Consider the following 20600-nt stretch of genomic DNA (forward strand, 5'->3'; position numbering starts at 1 on the left):
TTTAGCTGATACCCTAGTAGATTCAACAACAAACTGCTCTAAAATGCCATCTCATAGGAATTCAACAAACTCACTCTCTTGAGATCCAGTTTTCTAACCTAATTTTCTCAATTGACCTGCATGTTACGATCTCCCATGACTATCGTAACATTGCCCTTTTGACACACCTTTTCTATTTCCTGTTGTAATCTGTGGTCCATCTCTCAACTACTGCTGGGAGGCCTGTTTTTAACTGACATCAGGTTCCTTTTACCCTTGCAGTTTCTTAGCTCAATCCACATGGATTCAACATCTCCTGATCCTATATCACATCTTTCTACTGATTAGATGCCATTTTGTACTAGCAAATCCATGCCACCCCCTCCATCTACCTTCCTATCCCTCTGATACAACGTTTAACCTTGGACGTTCAGCTCCCAACCGCAGCCATCCCTCAGCCGCGATTCAGCGATGGTCGCAATATCATACTTGACTATCTGTAATAGTGCAACAAGATCATCCAGCTTATTTCTTATACTTTGTGCATTTAGATATAACACTTTGAGTACTGTATTTGCTACCCTTTTTGATTCTGCATCCCTAATGCACTGAAACTCGCCTTGCTGGCTGCAATTTTGTCCTGTCATCTACCTGCCCTTCCTTACAGTCTGACTGCACACTATCTTTGCTTTTTTATCATATGTCCTATCCTGAGTCCCTTCGCTCTTGTTCCCACCCCCCTGCCAAATTAGTTTAAACCCTCCCCAACAGCTCAAACAAACCTGCTCGTGAAAATATTAGTCCCCTTCGGGTTCAGGTGCAACCCGTCACTTTAGACATTTCACCCCTGGGCTTTTATGAATTTCACTTCTGCTGACCTTTGCTTTCATATGCAACCCATTCTATTGAACTCATCACTCAATGTTCACCACACTCAACAATTCGTCCTAATGTTTGAACACCAAGAAAAATATCTTTGTGCATGATCACAACTTGGTAAAGGATCAAACACTAATACAATATATAACACAAAGCTGTATTGTTTTGGTATTTTATCCCAAGTAGCCGAGGGGAAAATAATTTATGACTTTTTATAAGCAGACTGAAAGGACAATCTGCGCATCAGTAATGGTTATTAATGATGAACCATGGCCGTGAATGTCAAGTAGCAGAGTAACGATGGAATTCATCTCAAAACATTTCATGGTGCTTACATTTAGAGGGGTTGGGGGGAGAAGTGTTGGATCATGAGGACGGTCCAGGGAAGAGATTGTTGCCTGCTCTACATTTTAGGTTCTCTTAAATTTGCCACGGTATTGTAGCAGCTCACGCAACACTGTTACAGCTCAGGGGCATTCCACCGCAATCTTTAAGGAGTTTGAACTACGTGGGTTTTGTCCGGGTGCTCCTGTTTCCTCCCACATTCCAATGATGTACTAGTTAGTAGGTTAATTGGCCATTGTAAATTGTCCCATGATTAGGCGGGGTTTAAATAGGTGAGTTTGCTGGGTGGCACAGCTCAGTGGACCAGAAGAATCTGTTCTGTGCTGTACCTCTAAATCAAGTGAAATCAAATTCAGTGGAACAGGATATGAAACAAGTAGTATTTGATACTTTTCCACACATCTAGTCCTGCTAATCAAAGACTGAAATCTCCCCAAATGGGTGTATATTTTCTGTGAAAAACACAAGAAATTCTGCAGATGCTCTAAATCATGAGTAACACACAAAGTGCTGGAGAAACTCAGCAGGTCAAGCAGCATCCAAGGAAAGGAGTAAAGAATCAATGTCTCAGGCTGATGAAGGGTTTTGGCCTGAAACATTGACTCTATTCATTTCCATAGATGCTGCCTGACCTGCTGAATTCCTCCAGCATTTTGCACGTGTACTCCTCCTATTTCTTATGGTTCACATTCTTACTTCCAATTGGGTTATTGGCCAAGACTAGTCCTCATCTTGTGAAATCACTGAACATGAATAATAATTCTATCCCATATGCCTGATCTAATCTTTCAGATTGACTTTAATTCTTTCCTGTCCAATGGATCTAAAAAATTTCCCGATGGACGTTCAAACCTGCATAATGCAGTTGGAGAGCTGTAAGTAGCCGATTACTTTATCAGTAGTTCTTGAATGCTCTTAGTGCTTGAACAAGGATGTCAGTCTCTAATTTAAAATGCAGAGAACCTTTTTGTTTCTTCCAGTTCTTAACATTTAATATACGGTATGTATAAGTGGTTCTGCAGGTTTAAACACAGCTGGAAAGTCGTGAATAATATGGATGGCTTTGCTCCAGTAGAAGACTTCCCTTTTCTCCTGAAGGATTCTGCACTCTTATCTAGGGCAGGTTCCCAATGTGACGTGTATGGGTACCTTGACTGGTATTGGTCCATGGCATAAAAAAGTTTGGGAACCCCTGATCTAGGGTAAGGGCAATACCCAACATTCTGCCAATTCACCTGAGTGGACACTTTGATCCTGAACATTATAAGATGTGGTGCCAGAGCACATGCGAGTGGTGAATGTTATTTTTTTGTTCAAAAAATTAAAATCACAAGCTCGGAAACTACAGGCCAGTCTGGTTAATTCGGTGATGGAAAAATTGTTAGAAATATTGAGTCAATATGGGGTTCATAAACACAAGAGATTCTGCAGATGCTGGAAATCTTGAGGATCACACACACACACACACACACACACACACACACACACACACACACACAAAATGCTGGAGGAACTCAAGCAGCATCTGCAGAGGGGGATAAGCTGTCAATGTTTTGGGCCAGGACATTTCATCAGGACTCAGAGCCTGATGAAAGGTCTTGGCCCGATACGATGTCTGCTTATTCCCCTCCATAGATGCTGCCTGACCGGCTGAGCACTTTGTGGGTGTTCTCTAATACAGGGTTAATAGTCACTTGGTTTGAAATGTGTTTACTAAAGGCAAACCAGGACAGAATTCTTAATGACAAATTATTTTAAGCAATTTGATAACTTCTTTTTGATGAAGCAATGCATGGAATTGATGATGGTAATGCAATAGAAGACAACAGATGGTCTCATTGCCTATCACTCCAACATGACAAATCTTCCACCTGATTGAGTGAATAATAGGCATCCGTTAGTCTCGTGAGACCAATGGATTTGCACCTTGGAAGGTTTCCAGGGCGCAACCTGGGCAAGGTTGTATGGAAGACCGGCAGTTGCCCATTCTGCAAGTCTGCCCTCTCCATGACACCAATGTTGTCCAAGGGAAGGGCACTAGGGCTGATACAGCTTGGCACCAGTGTCGTCGCAGAGCAATATGTGGTTAAGTGCCTTGCTCAAGGACACAACACGCTGCCTCAGCTGAGGATCAAGCTAGCGACCTTCAGATCACTAGACCGACGCCTTAACAACTTGGCCACACGCCAACACATTGAATAGCTCTTCAATATTCAAAAGTTCAAAATAAATTTATTGTCAAAGTATATATATATATATATGTCACCAAATTCTACCGAGATTCATTTTCTTGTGGGCATTCACAGTAAATACAAAAAAAAACCACAATAGAATAAATGAAAACCTCACAACAGGACAGATGAACAACTTACATGCAAAAGACAACAAACTGCAAATTCAAAAAGAAATAAAACAAACAAAATAATATTAATAAATAAATAGGCAATAAATATAGAGAACATGAGATGAAGAGTCCTTGAAAGTGAGTCCATAGGTTGTGGGAACAGTTCAGTGATGTAGGGAGTGAAGTTGAGTGGAGTTATCCCCTCTGTTTCAAAAGCCCAATGGTTGAGGGTAATAACTGTTCCTGAACCTGGTGGTGTGGGTCCTAAGGCTACTGTACCTCCTTCCTGATGGCAGCACCAAGAAGAGATCGTGGACTGGATGGTGGTGGTCTTTGATGATGGATGCTACTTTCCTGCAACGGAACTCCGTGTAGATGGGCTCGATGGTGGGGAGGGCTTTACCTGTGATGGAGAGGGCTGTGTCTATTACTTTTTGTAGGTTTTTCCAATCAAGGACGTTGGTGTTTCTCCTGTCTATATTTAGGAACTTACATTGGGCTAGGGATTGAAACGGTGTTAAACTGTCAAGTCATGGACAATACCTTCAGGTCTAATTAATTGCTCTGATCTGGGTATGTTCATTGATGGATTCAGTGCTCTCCAGCACCAATGGCACAGGTTGAATTCTGCCACGGTCTGTAAAGAATTTGTGCGTTTTCCCTGTGAACGTGCAGGCTTCCTCTGGGTTCTCCAGTTTCCCCCCACAATCCAAAGATGTAAGTAGGTTAATTGGTCACATGGGTATAATTGGGCCGCACCAGCTCATTGGGCCAGATGGGCCTGTTATCGTGCTGTAGCTGTAAATAAATAAGTAAATAAATTCTAAGAATGTTGAGTGTTAAATATCCTAAGGTGATATGAGATGTGAGACAAAAGGAAATGAATGCAATCAGGACACAAATTAACCATGATCTCACTGAATGGTGAGGAGATAAGTGCATGCAAACACCACCTCACTTCAATTGACTCCATCTGCAGTCCTGTGTCCTCAGTAAAGAAACCAAATAATTGTTCCCCTCTTGCCCTGCTCTTCTCTGTTCTCTCTTCATGCAGAAGATATGAAAGCTTGCGAGCACAAGCCACCAGACCCAAGGACTGTTTGTCCCTCTGTTATCAGACACTTGAATTGACCTGCCGTTGCTAAAAGATGAACTTCCAGTCTATTTTTAATGACCCTTGCACTTTATTTATCTACCTGCATTGGACTTTCTCTGTAAAGGCTGCACTGTGTATTTTTTGATTTTTTTTAACTTCAGTGAATATGGCATGATCTATTCGGATGGCAAGCAGACAAAAGCTTTTCACTATATCTGGCAGACATGATAATAACACTAATAACAATGGTTTACTCCCTATGTTCTACACTCAGTGGCCATTTTATTAGGTACACCTGTACACCTGCTCCTTAATGCAAGATATATAATCAGCCAATAATGTTTGGAGCAACTCCATGTGCATGCAAACATGGTCAAGAGGTCCACTTCTTGTTCAGACCAAACATCAGGATGGGGAAGAAATGTGATCTAAATGACTTTGACTGTGGAATGATTGCTGGTGCCAGATGGGGTGGTTTAAGTACTTCAGAAACAGTTGATCACCTGGGATGTTCACACACATCAGTCTCTAGAGTTTACAGATAATGGTGCAACAATCAAAAATTGTCCAGTGAGTGAAAATGCCTTGTTAATGAGAAAGGTCAGAGGAGAATGGTCAGACTGTTTCAGGCTGACAGGAAGTCCACAGTAGCTCATTAAAACAGCATTACAACAATGGTGTGTAGAAGAGTATCTCTGAATGGACATACACTCAGTGCTCCCTTCTTTAGGTACCTCTTGTACCTAATATATCGGCCTGAGTGTATGCTATGCTCTAATATACAGATGGGAGTTAACTAGAGGGGGGTATATCTCCCAGCCATTAGTAAGTTTGGCTAACATATCAGACATGTATTAGGTTGCTTTATTTAATGTAGTTGTCAGTATTCTCCTGTATTGAGGAGCACAACATGCACATCATTTGAGCTAGGATTAATATTTCATCAACACTACTAAAGTTTTCATGATGTTAGTTCTGCTAATGTGAGATGACTTGCTAGCAGGCTTTTGGGTCCCAATAATCAAATCTTAAATTTCAGGAACCACAGGTTATCATTTGGAACTGTTTGTTGACTCAACCCTTCAGTGAGTCCATTGACGACTGGGTTAGGGAAAAATTTTGTACTTTGTGACCGAGGCCACTCTTTCCACCTAATGAAAGCCCGGGAAGTCATGCTCTCGATAATTGAAAATAATAAAATATGACAGGCAGCTCCAGCCTTATGCAAAGCCCTTTTTGTTGGTTGATTATGGAATTGTAGCCTGTGGTGGGTTAGTGGATGACAGTAACTACATAGGTGAAAGTGTGGATATTAAATGAAAAAACAGGTGCCCCCAAACCACTGATGCTCCAATATTCAAATTGTGATTCAAATTCAGAACAGTTTTGTTTTCTGATACACCAGGGTGCAATGAAATTCCTTGTTCATGTGAAACCCACAAAGTAAACAGTATACAAGGCCACAAGAAAGTCAAAATTGTTGATTGTCATTTCCAGTATACAAGTGTAAAGGAGAACAAAATAATTGTTACTCCGGATCTGATACAGCTTATAAAAAACATAAATATAAATATGTAAGATAGCTTACTGGATATACATAGATAAATTGTATGTCCACAAAGGGACGCTAGGCATGGGTAAGTCTTTACTAAAGGTTAAATCTGACAGGAAATAATAAAGTAGTGGTGGTGTAATGGGTTAGTGGGTGGAAGTGTTGATCAGCCAGATGGCTTGGGGAAAGTAACTGCTTTTGAATGTGGTGGTCCTGACGTGGATGCTGCATAGCCTCCTCCCTGATGAGAGTGGGACAAACAGCCCATGAGCAGGGTGGGTGGGATCCTTCATGATATTTTGCTGGCCTTTTTTCTGGCAATTTTTATTTGTCTTTGAAGGCAAGTAAGCCATCAAGGCAGCAATAAATTCAACAAATAGCACAAGAGAGAAGGAGGATGAGAGGAGACATGAAAGAGGTGTACAAGATAATAAGAGGAATAGATAGAGTGGACAGCCAGCGCCTCTTCCCCAGGGCACCACTGCTCAATACAAGAGGACATGGCTTTAAGGTAAGGGGTGGGAAGTTCAAGGGGGATATTAGAGGAAGGTTTTTACTCAGAGAGTGGTTGGTGCGTGGAATGCACTGCCTGATTCAGTGGTGGAGGCAGATACACAAGTGAAATTTAAGAAACTACTAGACAGGTATATGGAGGAGTTTAAGGTGGGGGCTTATATGGGAGGCAGGGTTTGAGGGTCGGCACAACATTGTGGGCCGAAGGGCCTGTACTGTGCTGTACTATTCTATGTAAGAACAGCAGAATGGTGCAAAGACTGTAGTGCAATCTCAGGTAGTCAAAAGCAAAATGCTAACAAGACAATAACAGAATAACTGAGTGAGATAGAATTAGGAGTGTGAGAATGTGGCAGCACCATTGGGAAGGGAATGTCAAAGAGATCGTCTACTGAGCAACTTTTTTGCCTGTAGATTAGCAGCAAGACGTCTCATTTAGTAACTTCTTATTTGTATTTACATTTATTTCAATTACCAGAAGTACGAACAAACTGAGTCCTATCCTGGTATCAAGGCACAAATTATACTCAGTCTTCTACAGTGGGCAACTCATCACTTGGATGCCCGACATTAGACTCACGAGACAGAGACACATCTTCGTCCTCTGTCACGTGAAACAATTACCAGGCAGACAGGGGAAAGATTTAAGGATCACCTCAAAGCCTTCTTGAAGGAAAGCAGCTTTCCTACCAACTCCTGGGAGTCTCTGGCTCACATCTCCTTTGAATGGAGAAGGGGTATTTGAGATAGTATTCTGAGCGTAGAGATAGCACAGCATAAACACGAGAGATTCTGCCGATGCTGGAAATCCTCGTGCAGGCTCTTGGTCTGAATTGTTTATGCTTGTCTATATGTACTGCCAGACTGGCTGAGTTCACCCACCACTTTGTGTATGTTGCACAGCACAACACAAGAACAGGCCATTCAGCCCACAATGTCTGCACTGAACACGATGCTGAACTAAACTAAATTACCTCTACCTGCACATGATCCATACCTCTCTATTACCTGGATATTCACATATCGATTTTAAATGAGATTATTGAATTTCCTTCCACCACTAACCTTGGTAGCTCATTCCGGGCACCCACCACTCTCTGTGTGAAACAAACCTGCCCACATAACTCCTTCACACGTTCTGCCTATTGCCGTACGTTCATGACATATCTATCCTGGGAATATGATTCAGATTGTCTTCCCTATCGCTGCCACTCATAAGTTTATAAACTTACATCAGGTCTCCTCACAGCCTTGGCCTTTCCAGAGGGAGCTCAAGTGTTTGTCCAATGTTGAGTCTATGCATCAATAGAGATCTTGGGTTGTCAGCGGAATTAGCCACCTCACAAGTTACTCAGCTGCCCACTCCACAGGCTTCTCCTGCCCCATTTGTGAAGGAGTCTGTGGACACCACATTAGTCTCAGTAATCTCCAGAGGACCCCAAAACCGGAGAGGTTAGCAAATCATTCTCCGTCCCAATGGAATGCCTCAGAGAATGAAAAACATCTCGTGCTCCTCAGAAGCAGTCTGTTCAACAACTGAACTTCTCAACCTTCTTGTAAAGTTTAATGGTGGTTTAGAGACCAACATAAGGTGCATTACCACCACCTTATGAGCTGGAGTGTGGAGCAAAAGGACAGGAAGTGCACCCGCTAAATCCCCTCCCCAAATGAAAACTCAAATAACATCAAAAAGTCTAATGCTTTTCAGAAAGTCAAATATGCACATATACATTACAGTGGCAGTGATATCCTAACAAATATTCTATGTTAAACTCTATCTTTCCCAAACATCTCAATTTAGTAATTAGACATTTCCTCTCAGACAATTTGTTTTTAAACAATAAATGCTGCACCATTTCTTGACAAGTACAAATGCCCATATCATATATATTAATTCTGAACAAGGAATAATTCAACCTAGAATGTCCAATATGTGAACGTGATCACTTGCCACCTTCCCGCCCATACATAGATGCTGCCTGACCTGTGAATTTCCCCATGCCTTTGTGGGTATTGCTCTAAGCTTCCAGCATCTGCAGTACCTCTTGTGTCTATGAGTATAATATCTTCCCTCCTGTTGTACCCATCTCCCAGGTGCATTTCCACCATCGTCTGAATTTTATATAAATGCCATCCTTTCTTTTCCTTATCCCAACTTTGTTGCCACAGTGATCGAATAGACTTTTTAATTTTAGCTCTCACCTCCCTTTCATGCAAAGGTGCCACTACGTTTACTGTACATCCTTAATTTTAAGTTTTTGCTTGGCTAGAATGTTTACCACCTTGTTGCCATCAAACAAAACATGGTCAGGGCCCCATAAGAAATGTACACACAAGGCCAGACCCTGCAGCCACAACAAATGTTGTCCAATTTTAAAAATAATGTCTGGCCTATAATCTAAAATGCCTGTTTTAATAGATGTTGAAACCAAGAACAAATCAGAGCACAGAAGTACATAATCAGGGCATACTGCTTCAACACATTCCAAGACAAAAGTGATAGCAAACATCTCAGACGTGAATACTAATACTTTGTGTGATAATATTTCTGTAAATAGTCACCTGAAATGTAGAAACAGAAACACAAACACCTAAATGACCTGTCACTGGATCTTTTGAACCAACTGTGTAGATATGTAAGAATCCATAACATCTACCTCATATATCGCTGAACTTCCTGCGCCACTGATATACATTCACTCCTCATCATGATCTTTTCCTGAACATCCTAATCAACCACAGGGAAAAGGAAAAACCATGGAGGAGTGACACAAGGACCATATCCCACATTAAACAACCCAAGATTTTGTGTCCATTCATTTCCCATCCACCCAAAACTGAAGACATTGTGAATACAGTGCTCCCAGCACTCTAGTAAAGTTGCCAACATTAGATGACCAAGTTAACTCAATAAGCCTTTGCTAACTGTACCCTGCGTAAATGTAAAGATATTTCACCCATTTCTATCCGTTATGCCAAAAGTGGGGATGAATTAATAGCACCACAACATAATCTCAGTGTTTGAACTTGAACTTTATCTCGGGGATTTAAGACCACTGGTGAGGCTGGCCCATAAACAACACATCCATAATCAAAGATAGATCTGATTGAAGCAATATGCATTTGTTTAAGTGTCCTCCTACTCATATTCCAGTCACACCCAACTAAGTACCTGAGCACATTAAGGGCCTTTTTCACACTTCTCTAGAATTTTATTTACATGCCTCTTCCACGTTAGCCTTCTGTCTATCCACATACCTTGAAAGTTTACTATTGACTCCTGTTTAAGAGATTTATCATATAACTTGATAACTATTGGGGTGTAGTGTTCCTTGGACTGAATTTCTTGACCATGCTTTTATGCACTGAGTAGTTGACACATGATTGGCTGATTAAATATTTGCATTAATGAGCAGGTGTACAGGTGTAACTGAATCAGTGGCCACTGACTGTAAGAACTTGATGGGCTGAAGGGCCTATTTCTGTAATGAAGGACTCTAAGACTAAAAGTACCAATCTTGTGCTGAACGTTATTCATTGTCTAGCCCTGGCTAGAATTCTTTATTCAGTGGGTGTATTGATGGCTTGAAGTATTTTACCATGGGAATTTGATTCTTCAGACTTTCCGTCAATTGAACATGCTGCCCGGAATGTGAGTTGCTTTGATAAAATTCATTTTACCTTCAGATCTTTGTGAAAGTCCTGGAAAGATTGATAGAAATGTCTCATGTTTTTATTTTTCAAATAAAGCTCTGCATTTTTATTATACTGATCCACGATGGTAGATTCTCTTTTTATGCTATGAGATGCTGGAGAACTGCTGATAATCAGTGGAATGGAGACATGCCCCCGAGCTGATAGAAGGGCAGGAAATCATTCATATACTTTTTAAGTGTGTGGAGAAATAAGAAAAAGCATTTGCCAGCAACTTAATCCCAATCAACATGAATTGTACAGTGAGCAATGCTGCATCTGTTTATTTGTTTCTGTCTCAAAGATTATCTTTATTCCCAGCCTGACGCTGGTTGTGTTGTGTTGTAAAGCTGAAAAGAAATTCAGCAGGTCAAACAGAAGGAGGAAGAGGGAGACAGAAAGGGGGCAAATAAGAGGTCGGTGATCACGGTTGGTCCTAGAGCTGTTCCTCAAAATTTCACAGTCCCATGTTTGATCATGAACTCTGCCACTGTCCCTCTGGAGTCTGAATGTTCTCCCTACGCTCCAAGTGCTCTGCTTTCCTCCCACATTCATAATTAGAATCACGTTTATTATCATTGACTTGGGTAATGTGAAACCTGTTTGTCTTGCGGTAGCAGAATTGTGCAAAGGTATAAGATTGCTATAAATTACCAAAAAAAAAACTAACAGTGCAAAAAGGTAGTGTCATTCTGCTGTTCATTGTGGGCACACTATGTTGCTGCCAGAATATGTGGCAACACTTGCAGCCTGCCCCCAGCCCATCCTTATGTTTCATTGGTTATTAACACAAATAACACACTTCACTGTATATTTTGATGTACATGTGATGACAAAATTAACCTGAATCTGTTTGTGGGTTTATGGACCATTCAGAAATCTGATGGCAAAGGGGAAGAAGCTGTTTCTGAATCATTGAGTGTGGGTCTTCAGGCTCCTGTACTCCACCCCAGTGGTGGGACAGTTTGAATACCCGTTAGCTGGAAATCCAAAATCCAAAGTATTTTTGAGTGCTGACATGATGTCACAAATTGAAAATTCCACAAGGCCCTGGAAGGGTCCCAGGCAAGGTGAGCGTTTCTGTGCACCACAGGCAGTTCTGAGAAGTGACCGCACATATGTAATGAACAAAAGTTAATAAAAAATAGAAAAACTTTGCATAAAGCGAAAAATAAAGATCTCAAATGTGTATTGAAAGAATGGATTCATCAGAGTCAGAGTGAACATGTGCAGCTTAACAGTATGCTGATCACGAAACAAGAAAAGATCTATCACGACGGTACTGAAAATTGAAGGTAGTGAATATTCAGCAGGCTGGTTGCAGAAATTTCAGAAAAGGAACAACATTAAATTTTTAAAGTGCCTGCTAATAACAAAGCAGAAGAGAAATTCATTGACGAGTTTGCCAAGTTCGTTGCTGGTGAAAATCTAACACCAGAACAAATCTCCAATGCTGATTGTTTTCGTACTTTACATAAAACCTTAAAAATACTAAAATACAAATGCAATTGTACTGTAACCTCTTAATCAAAACACGGCATTGCAGATGGAGACTGAAAGCCTGCCATTGTCTGTTGTTGTTCAACAGCTGATTCAGGTTTTCTCCCGATGCTGCTGTACTGCTCTTGTTACCCTGCACACATTATATTTTCATTATATTAATGGTAAGGAATAATTTTTACTGTTAAGTACATATCTATGATGGAGAAGTGTAAAACAAAGACTGCCTAATGTTAGCACAAAAATCCAAAGATGAAAATTATGGCGGTCACAAGCTCTCTCATTATATATTCCAAGATCTGAAAAATTCTGAAATCTGAAACACTTCCAGCTCCAAATATTTGGGATAATGGGTACTCAACGTGTAATGAGGAGGTAGCATGTCCCAGTCATGTGTGTTATTAAGTTAATTGATTCTCGTTTGGTGCAGATAGAAACATAGAAACATAGAAAACCTACAGCACAATATAGGCCCTTTGGCCCACAAAACTGTGCCAAACATGCCCTTACCTTAGAAATTACCTTGGGTTACCCATAGCCCTCTATTTTTCTGAGCTACATGTACCTGTCCAGGAGTCTCTTAAAAGACCCTATCGTATCTGCGCCCACCACCGTAGCCAGCATCCCATTCCATGCACTCACCACTCTCTACGTAAAAATCTTACTCCTGACATCTCCTCTGTACCTACTTCCAAGCACCTTAAAACTGTGCCCTCTCATGCTAACCATTTCAGATCTGGAAAAAGCCTCTGACTATCCACACGATCAATGCCTCTCATCAACTCATACACCTCTATCAGGTCACCTCTCATCCTCTGTCACTCCAAGGAAAAAAGGCCAAGTTCATTCAACGTATTCTCATAAGGCATGCTCCCCAATCCAGGCAACATCCTTGTAAATCTCCTCTGCACCCTTTCTATAGTTTCCACATCCTTCCTGTAATGAGGCGACCAGAATTGAGCACAGTACTGCAAGTGGGGTCTGACCAGGGTCCTATATAGCTGCAACAGTACCTCTCGGCTCCTAAACTCAGTTCCACAATTGATGAAGGCCAATGCACCATATGCTTTCTTAACCACAGAGTCAACCTGCGCAGCAGCTTTGAGTGTCCTATAGACTCGGACCCCAAGATCCCTCTGATCCTCCACACTGCCAAGAGTCTTACCATTAATACTATATTCTGCCATCATACTTGACCTACCAAAATGAACCACTTCACACTTATCTGGGTTGAACTTCATCTGCCACTTCTCAGCCCAGTTTTGCATCCTATCAATGTCCCACTGTAACCACTGACAGCCCTCCACACTATCCACAACACCCCCAACCTTTGTGTCATCAGCAAATTTACTAACCCATCCCTCCACTTCCTCATCCAAGTCATTTATAAAAATCACGAAGAGTAGGGGTCCCAGAACAGATCCCTGAGGCACACCACTGGTCACCGACCTCCATGCAGAATATGACCCATCTACAACCACTCTTTGCCTTCTGTGGACAAGCCAGTTCTGGATCCACAAAGCAAAGTCCCCTTGCATCCCATGCCTCCTTACTTTCTCAATAAGCCTGGCATGGGGTACCTTATCAAATGCCTTGCTGAAATTGATATAGACTACATCTACTACTCTACCTTCATCAATGTGTTTAGTCACATCCTCAAAAAATTCAATTAGGCTCGTAAGGTACAACCTGCCTTTCACAAAGCCATACTGACTATTTCTAATCATATTATACCTCTCAAAATGTTCATGTCGGGTAAAATTCATTGGAATGGGAAGGAATAGGCTACAGAGCGAATTAGCATAGGAATGGGATTGCTGTAAGAACTGGCTTAGCCTTAGTGGGCTAAATTATTCTCCTTTGCAAGGCAAGTATTTTGTATCATAGCTATAAGTGTTTTGACATTTATAATGCCATACCATGTAAAGGGATGGCAGTGCTCGTGATGAAGGTGAAAGGAGCAAAAAGGAATATCTGTAATAGAGGGAAGGGGGGGAGTAATTCTACTGATGACAGTGTGAAACAAAATGGAGAGATGATGTATTAAGCAAAGTAAAAAATATTCATCTAGAGGAAGAATGAATAGTACCACATAATCATTATTAGCAGCAGCTCTATGGACCAAAATGGTTATGAAGTTGCTGAGTATCATTTTAAATCAGGAGGTGTCGTCACCATCCTCATCAGTACGTACTGTGCCCTATTATGTGGGCGATCATGGTCTCATGACTAGGATTGTTCCTGGAAAATTTTTCTCCAAAGGTGGTTTGTCATTGCTTTCTTCTGGGCTGTGTCTTTACAAGATGGGTGACACCAGCCGTTATCAATACTCTTCAGGGATTGTCTGCCAGGTGTCAGTGGTTGCATAACCAGGACTTGTGATAGACACCAGCTCATACGACCATCCACCACCTGCTCCCGTGGCTTCATGTGACCCTGACTTGAGGGGTAAATAGGGTCTACACTTTGCCCAAGCGTGGCCTGCAGGTTAGCAGACTGAATGTGCATCTTACACCTAATTTGGTAAGAGATACATCTCCACCCCACCACCCAAGGAATTTATAAAGTGACTAATTTTCCTGCTCTTCTGGATCATGAGCAATCGTTTCAGAAATACAGAGGTCAGAGTGGCAGAGGCACAGAGAATGAAATGATCTAATACTTACAAGGTGGGATGATTTCAAGGAATATCCATCACAGTAGCTAAAAGGTGTTGCTGGACATTCTGTACAACCCTTTGACCGATATTAATCCATGGTAAAAGCCAAGAAAACTGCAGATGCTAGAAATATAAACGTAATCAAAAAGAGGGTCTGCAACCTGAAATATTAACTCTGTTTGTCTTGCAACAGATACAGCCTGACCTGCTGAGCATTTCCACCATTTTTTTGTTTTAATCTTAGTCCAGGATATGTCCTGTCTTGTGACTTGGTGGTTGTTTATTTACCAATGTTTAGAGAATGTTGGCACATGGCCAAATGGTTAAGGCATCAGTCTGGTGATCTGAAGGTCGCTAGTTTGAGTCCCAGCTGAGGGATCGTGTTGTGTCCTTGAGCAAGCCACTTAATCACACATTGCTCTGTGACCACACTGGTGCCAAGCTGTATTGGCCCTAGTGCCCTTCCCTTAGTCAACATTGGTGGCGTGGAGAGGGGAGACTTGCAGCATGGGCAACTGCTGGTCTTCCATGCAACCTTGGCCAGGCCTGCACCCTGGAAACCTTCCAAGGCACAAATCCATGGTCTCACGAGACTAACGGATGCCTATATATAAAAAAAAATGTTTAGAGACAATGAAGGTTGAAAGCAGTTCTGTCTGTGGATGATGGTGGCAATCTGGGCAGATGTCAACACTAAATCTATGCCAAAAATATTTTAATAGATTTTTATTTATTAATAGATATACAGCATGACTGATTTTGAATGAAGGAGGGAAAAAGTGGCCACACATTCAGCATTGTCAATGACATTCAAAGGAGGAACAAAACTCAAATAGTGTCTGAGTATGCCCAATATTTTGTCATAACAATTAGGCAGTGCATACAGAGATGAATTAAGCGCAACTTCACACCTACAAAATAAATATTTAAATGTCACTCAAATTGCATCTTTCCTGCTAACACTGAACAACAATTTTTTTTGGAAGTATTCCTTCCTCAGAATTCTTTTTTGTTTATGATAGATCGCTTGAAGCTGAACATAAATATAATTCCAGACCACTTGTATCACGTAAGAATTTGGAGAAACAAGAAATTAACTTTTATTGAATATAAATCATTAAATTGCATAATGGTGCTGTCGCTTATGTTGAAGATGTTTTATTGATAATTTTCATTTGTACTCAGTGTCTGAGGTTTTTTGCTTAAGTGTCCAACAATACTCAGCCCACACTGGTGGATTTCAGTTGCCTTGATACTGTTTCTCCATAACTGCACCATGCTCGTCACTGACAGTGCCAAGATTTTCAGGGAAGAATTCTAAATGGGAATGCAGAAAAAGAATCTTTAGTGACATGTTGTACTTCATGGTTTTGAATGCTTGAACCATGTTGTCAACCAGCTACATGTAGTTTGGTGCTTGTAGTCGCCAAGAAAACTTTCAACAACATCCTTGACTGACTTCCAAGCGATTTTCTCTGTTCCCACCAGAAGTTTTTTGAATTACCTGTCATTGATGACCTGTGTGATTTGTAGACCAACCAAAATCCCTACTTTAATCTTGGCATCAGTTATTCTGGGAAATATCTGGCTCAAATATTGAAATTCTTCATGGAAATTTATAGCCATTCTAAAACCTGTCTTGCCACGCCTACTAATCATGCCCAGGTATGCATGGACAAGATAAAAAAACATTTCAGCTTACATTGTGCACAACATTTTAATTGGCTTGAATTATAAATTGTAATAGCAAATATAGATTTTTTTTTTAAAAAGTGCATGTTAGGGAAATTTCCTGGAGATTTTCATGATCAGCAGCCCAAATTCCATAAGATGCACCCAAAAGTTTCAGGAAGCAAAACATTTGTGTCCAGTGTAATCAAATCCCAAATGAAAATTATTTGCAAAGATCTTTGGGTGGCATGGTAGTGTAGTGTTTAGGATAATGCTTTTATAGTGCCAGCGGCCTGGGTTCAATTCCCACCACTGTCAATAAGGAGGTTGTACGTTCTCCCTGTGACCCCGTTAGTATCATAGAATATAGAATGTAGAACGTAGAATTCTACAGCACATTACAGGCTATTCAGCTCACCATGTTGTGCCGACCATGTAACATACTCTAGAAACTGCCTAGAATTTCCCAACTGGATAGCCCTCTAATTTTCTAAGCTCCATTTACCTGTCTAAGAGTCTCTTAAAAAACTCTATTGTACTTGCTTCCACCACCACCACCGGCAGTGCACTCCACCCATCCACCACTCTCTGTGTGAAAAACTTACCCCTGACATCCCTTCAGAACCTATTTCCAAGCACCTTAAAACTATGCCCCCTCGTGTTAGCCATTTCAGCCCTGGGAAAAAGCCTCTGGCTATCCACATGATCAATGCCCCTCATCATCTTATACACCTCTTATCCTCCGTCGCTCCAAGGAGAAAAGGCCAAGTTCACTCAACCTATTCTCATAAGGTATACCCTCCAATCCAGGCAACATACTTGTAAATCTCCTCTGCACTCTCTCTATAGTATCCACATCCTTCCTGTAGTGAGGTGACCAGAACTGAACACAGTACTCCAAGTGCAGTCTGACCAAGGTCTTATATAGCTGTAACATTACTTCACAACTCTTGAACTCAGTCCCATGGTTGATGAATGCCAACACACCATACGCCTTCTTAACAACACTGTCAACTTGCACCGCAGCTTTGAGTGTCCTATGGACACGAACCCCAAGATCTTCTGTGGGCAAGCCAATACTGGATCCACAAAGCAAGATTTCCTTGGATCCCATGCCTCCTGACTTTCTGAAAGAGCCTTGCATGGGGAACCTTATCAAATGCCTTACTGCTGTCCTTCGGGTGCTCCAGTTTCCTCCCACATTCCAAAGAAGTACCGGTCAGTGGGTGAATTGGTCACATGGGTGTAATTGCTGCACAGGCTGTTACTGTGCCTATCTCAAAATCAAAAATCTAAATCTAGAGACAAGCCATCAGAGCCAAATCCCCAATATATTTGTTGATATTGGCTAAAGGTAAAGTTATTTTCCTTTTTCGCTTCAGATTTCCTGTCTTTTCAGTTTTTTGCCTTTGGGGCCTTTTACTTATTCACTCACTCACATGCATTAATTCATTCTCTCTATTCTTGCCATTGCTTTTTCCGCCAATGCAATTGCTCTGCCTCTAGGCCTAACCTTAATTTTCAGTCATTTTTTTAACTGTCCTCCAAGGCACCAACGCTGTTATCTTGGAACTAAAGTAATTCATTCTGCCCAAAGCAAGATAGTTTGTCCTTCACATATTTCATCTTCCTAAATGTTTCTCCAACAATAGTGAGCTCTTAATTTATCCAGAGGTATTATAAGGCTGGAATATATAGCAGGCTTGTGAAATTCACTTTCAATAATACATAGATAACATATTTAATATTGTAAAGCATCACAGTTTGCAAAAAGACACCATAATCATAAACTATACTGATATAAATCATGGGAGATTACATTGTCTTCATTCCCTGAACCAAATATATTATTGCATTCACTTACAGTGCTTCCCATTTTGCAACGTAATTATTCATCTACAGAAATTCCATCAACAATAATTTTGAGAGATTACTAGTGTACAGATCCACGGTGTCCTTTAGTGGGTTGTCCTATACTGTGACACTTCAACACAGGTTACTTACGATGGCTAAACCGAGCTTCAGATTTTGTTATCTTCTTACATCACTCAAGGAGGTCCTTTGGCCCTTCAAGTCCATGCTGGTTCTCAGAGCTATTCCATCAGACCTGTTCCCACACTTGTGTCCCCGTAACCTGTTACCTATCGAAACTCATCAACTCCTCCACCCTCCAGCCGTCCCACTGATACCTCTGCTACCCATCCACAGTAGAAGTAACTTACAGTAACCAGTCAAACTGCCACATTTTGAGAGAAAGCCAGAATATCGGGAGCAAACATACGCAAACATGGGTAGGCTGTACAGGCTGTACACGCTCACTGAAACTGAGGTTGGGACTGAACCCTACTTACTGGATCTGTGCATCAGCGGCACTAACTGCTGTACTGCTGTAGGCTAGCAGTCATTGACAGCAACTTCCCCATATTGGAAGGCCAACGAGTTTCAGGCAGACCAAAGTGCACCTTTCACCGGGTTGGTGCTTTTCCAGTGGCAATCAATGCTTACTTCAATTCCCTTCACTGGAAACAGCCTATAGAGTACAGAATCTTACTTCAGTGGTGACCAAGTTGCTGGAGAAGATCCTGAGAAGCAGGATTTTTGAGCATTTGGAGAGGCATAATCTGATTAGGGATGGTCATCATGGCTTTGTCAAGGGCTGGTCGTGCCTTACGAACCTGAATGAATTCCTTGAGGATGTAACAAAACACATTGATGAAGATGGAGCAGTGGATGTAGCGTATATGGATTTCAGTAAGGCATTTGATAAGGTTCCCCATGCCAGGCTCACTCAGAAAGTAAGGAGGCATGGACTCCAAGGAGAGCTTGCTTGGTGGATCAAGAATTGGATTGCCTATGGAAGGCAAAGTGTGGTTGTAGATGGTTCATATTCTAATGGAGGTTGGTGACCAGTGGTGTTCTGCAGGGATCTGTTCTGGGACCTCTCCTCTTTGTTATTTTTATAAATGACCTGGATGAGGAATTAGAAGGGTGTGTTAATAAGTTTGATGATGACACAAATTTTGGGGGTGTTATGGATAGTTTGGAGGGTTGTCAGATTTTACAGCAGGACATCGATAGGATGCAGAACTGGACTGAGAAATGGCAGATGGAGTTCAACCCAGATAAGTGTGAAGTGGTTCATTTTGGTAGATCCAATTTGAAGACAGAATATAGTATTAATGTTAAGACTCTTAGCAGTGCGGAGGATCAGACAGATCTTGGGGTCCACGTCCATAGGACACTCAAATCTGCTGCGTAGGTTGACAGTGTTGTTAAGAAGGCATATGGTGTGATAGCATTCATCATTCATAAGATTGAGTTCAAGAGCCATAAGGTAATGTTACAGCTGCATATGACCTTGATCAGACCCCACTTGGAATAGTATTCAGTTCCAGTCACTTCACTATTGGAGAGTATGCCTTACGAGAATAGGTTGAGTGAACTTGGCCCTTTCTCCTTGGAACAACAGAGGATGAGGGATGACCTGATAGAGATGTATAAGATGATGAGAGGCATTGATCGTTTGAATAGCCAAAGGCTTTTTTTTCCAGGGCTGTAATGGCTAACACAAGGGGGCATAGTTTGAAGATGCTTGGATGTAGATACAGGGTAGATGTCACGGGTACAGAGTAGGTTACATGGTTGGCACAACATTGTGGGTCAAAGAGCCTATTATGTGCTGTAGATTTCTATGTTGTATGTTGTATATTCTAATTCAGTGATATTCCATCTAAGTATCTTCCAACCTGCTGGCATGAATATCCATTTCTCCTGGTTTTTTTCTTTTATTTTCTCTTCCCTCTTCCCTCTTCTTCTATCCCCCACTCTGGCTTCCTAACTCTTCTCTTCACCTACCTATCACTTCTCCCTAGTGCCCCCTCCTTCAATGATTTCTTCCATGGTCCACTCTCCTCTCCTATCAGGTTGCTTCCCCTCCAGCCCTTCATCTTTCCCGTCCACCTTCTAGCTTGTCCTCCTTCCCCTCCCCTGGCATCTTTCCCCTTCCTTTCCGGTCCTGAAGAGAGGTCTCGTCCTGAAACATTGACTGTTCATATATTTCCATAGATGCTGCCTAACCTGTTGAGTCAACACCAGCACTTTGTGCGTGTTGCTCCTGTGATATCCTGTGATATCCTGCTGCTCAGGGTGAAACTTTTGCAGATAATCACTACATCCCTTTCCAGGTCTTCACTGTAAGCACACAGTTCACAAGGAGATGGACGATGGTCCCATCCGCACGGCAGCCACCTCATAGGAAACGTGTGCAGGTATTGAAACTTTGGTTTAGCATGAAGGATCTGATATCAGCGGCCCTTCCCACCACCAGCCAAGTAATGTTCTAAATTCATATTCATATCCAGATTCATTC

The 20600-nt window shown here is 41.5% G+C and overlaps 1 protein-coding gene across 2 annotated transcripts in view; it reads left to right on the top strand.

Moving 5' to 3' along the window:
* The window catches only part of glra3 (glycine receptor, alpha 3), a 257459-nt gene that overhangs the window by 154277 nt on the left and 82582 nt on the right, over positions 1–20600 (top strand). For both annotated transcript variants that reach the window (XM_063049478.1, XM_063049479.1), the window contains exon 5: positions 1996–2078. In XM_063049478.1, the coding sequence (XP_062905548.1) occupies positions 1996–2078 (83 nt within the window). The remainder of the gene's footprint in view (positions 1–1995; positions 2079–20600) is intronic.

The sequence above is a fragment of the Mobula hypostoma genome, chromosome 5 (genome assembly GCF_963921235.1).
Source record: "Mobula hypostoma chromosome 5, sMobHyp1.1, whole genome shotgun sequence".
NCBI classification, from domain to species: domain Eukaryota; kingdom Metazoa; phylum Chordata; class Chondrichthyes; order Myliobatiformes; family Myliobatidae; genus Mobula; species Mobula hypostoma.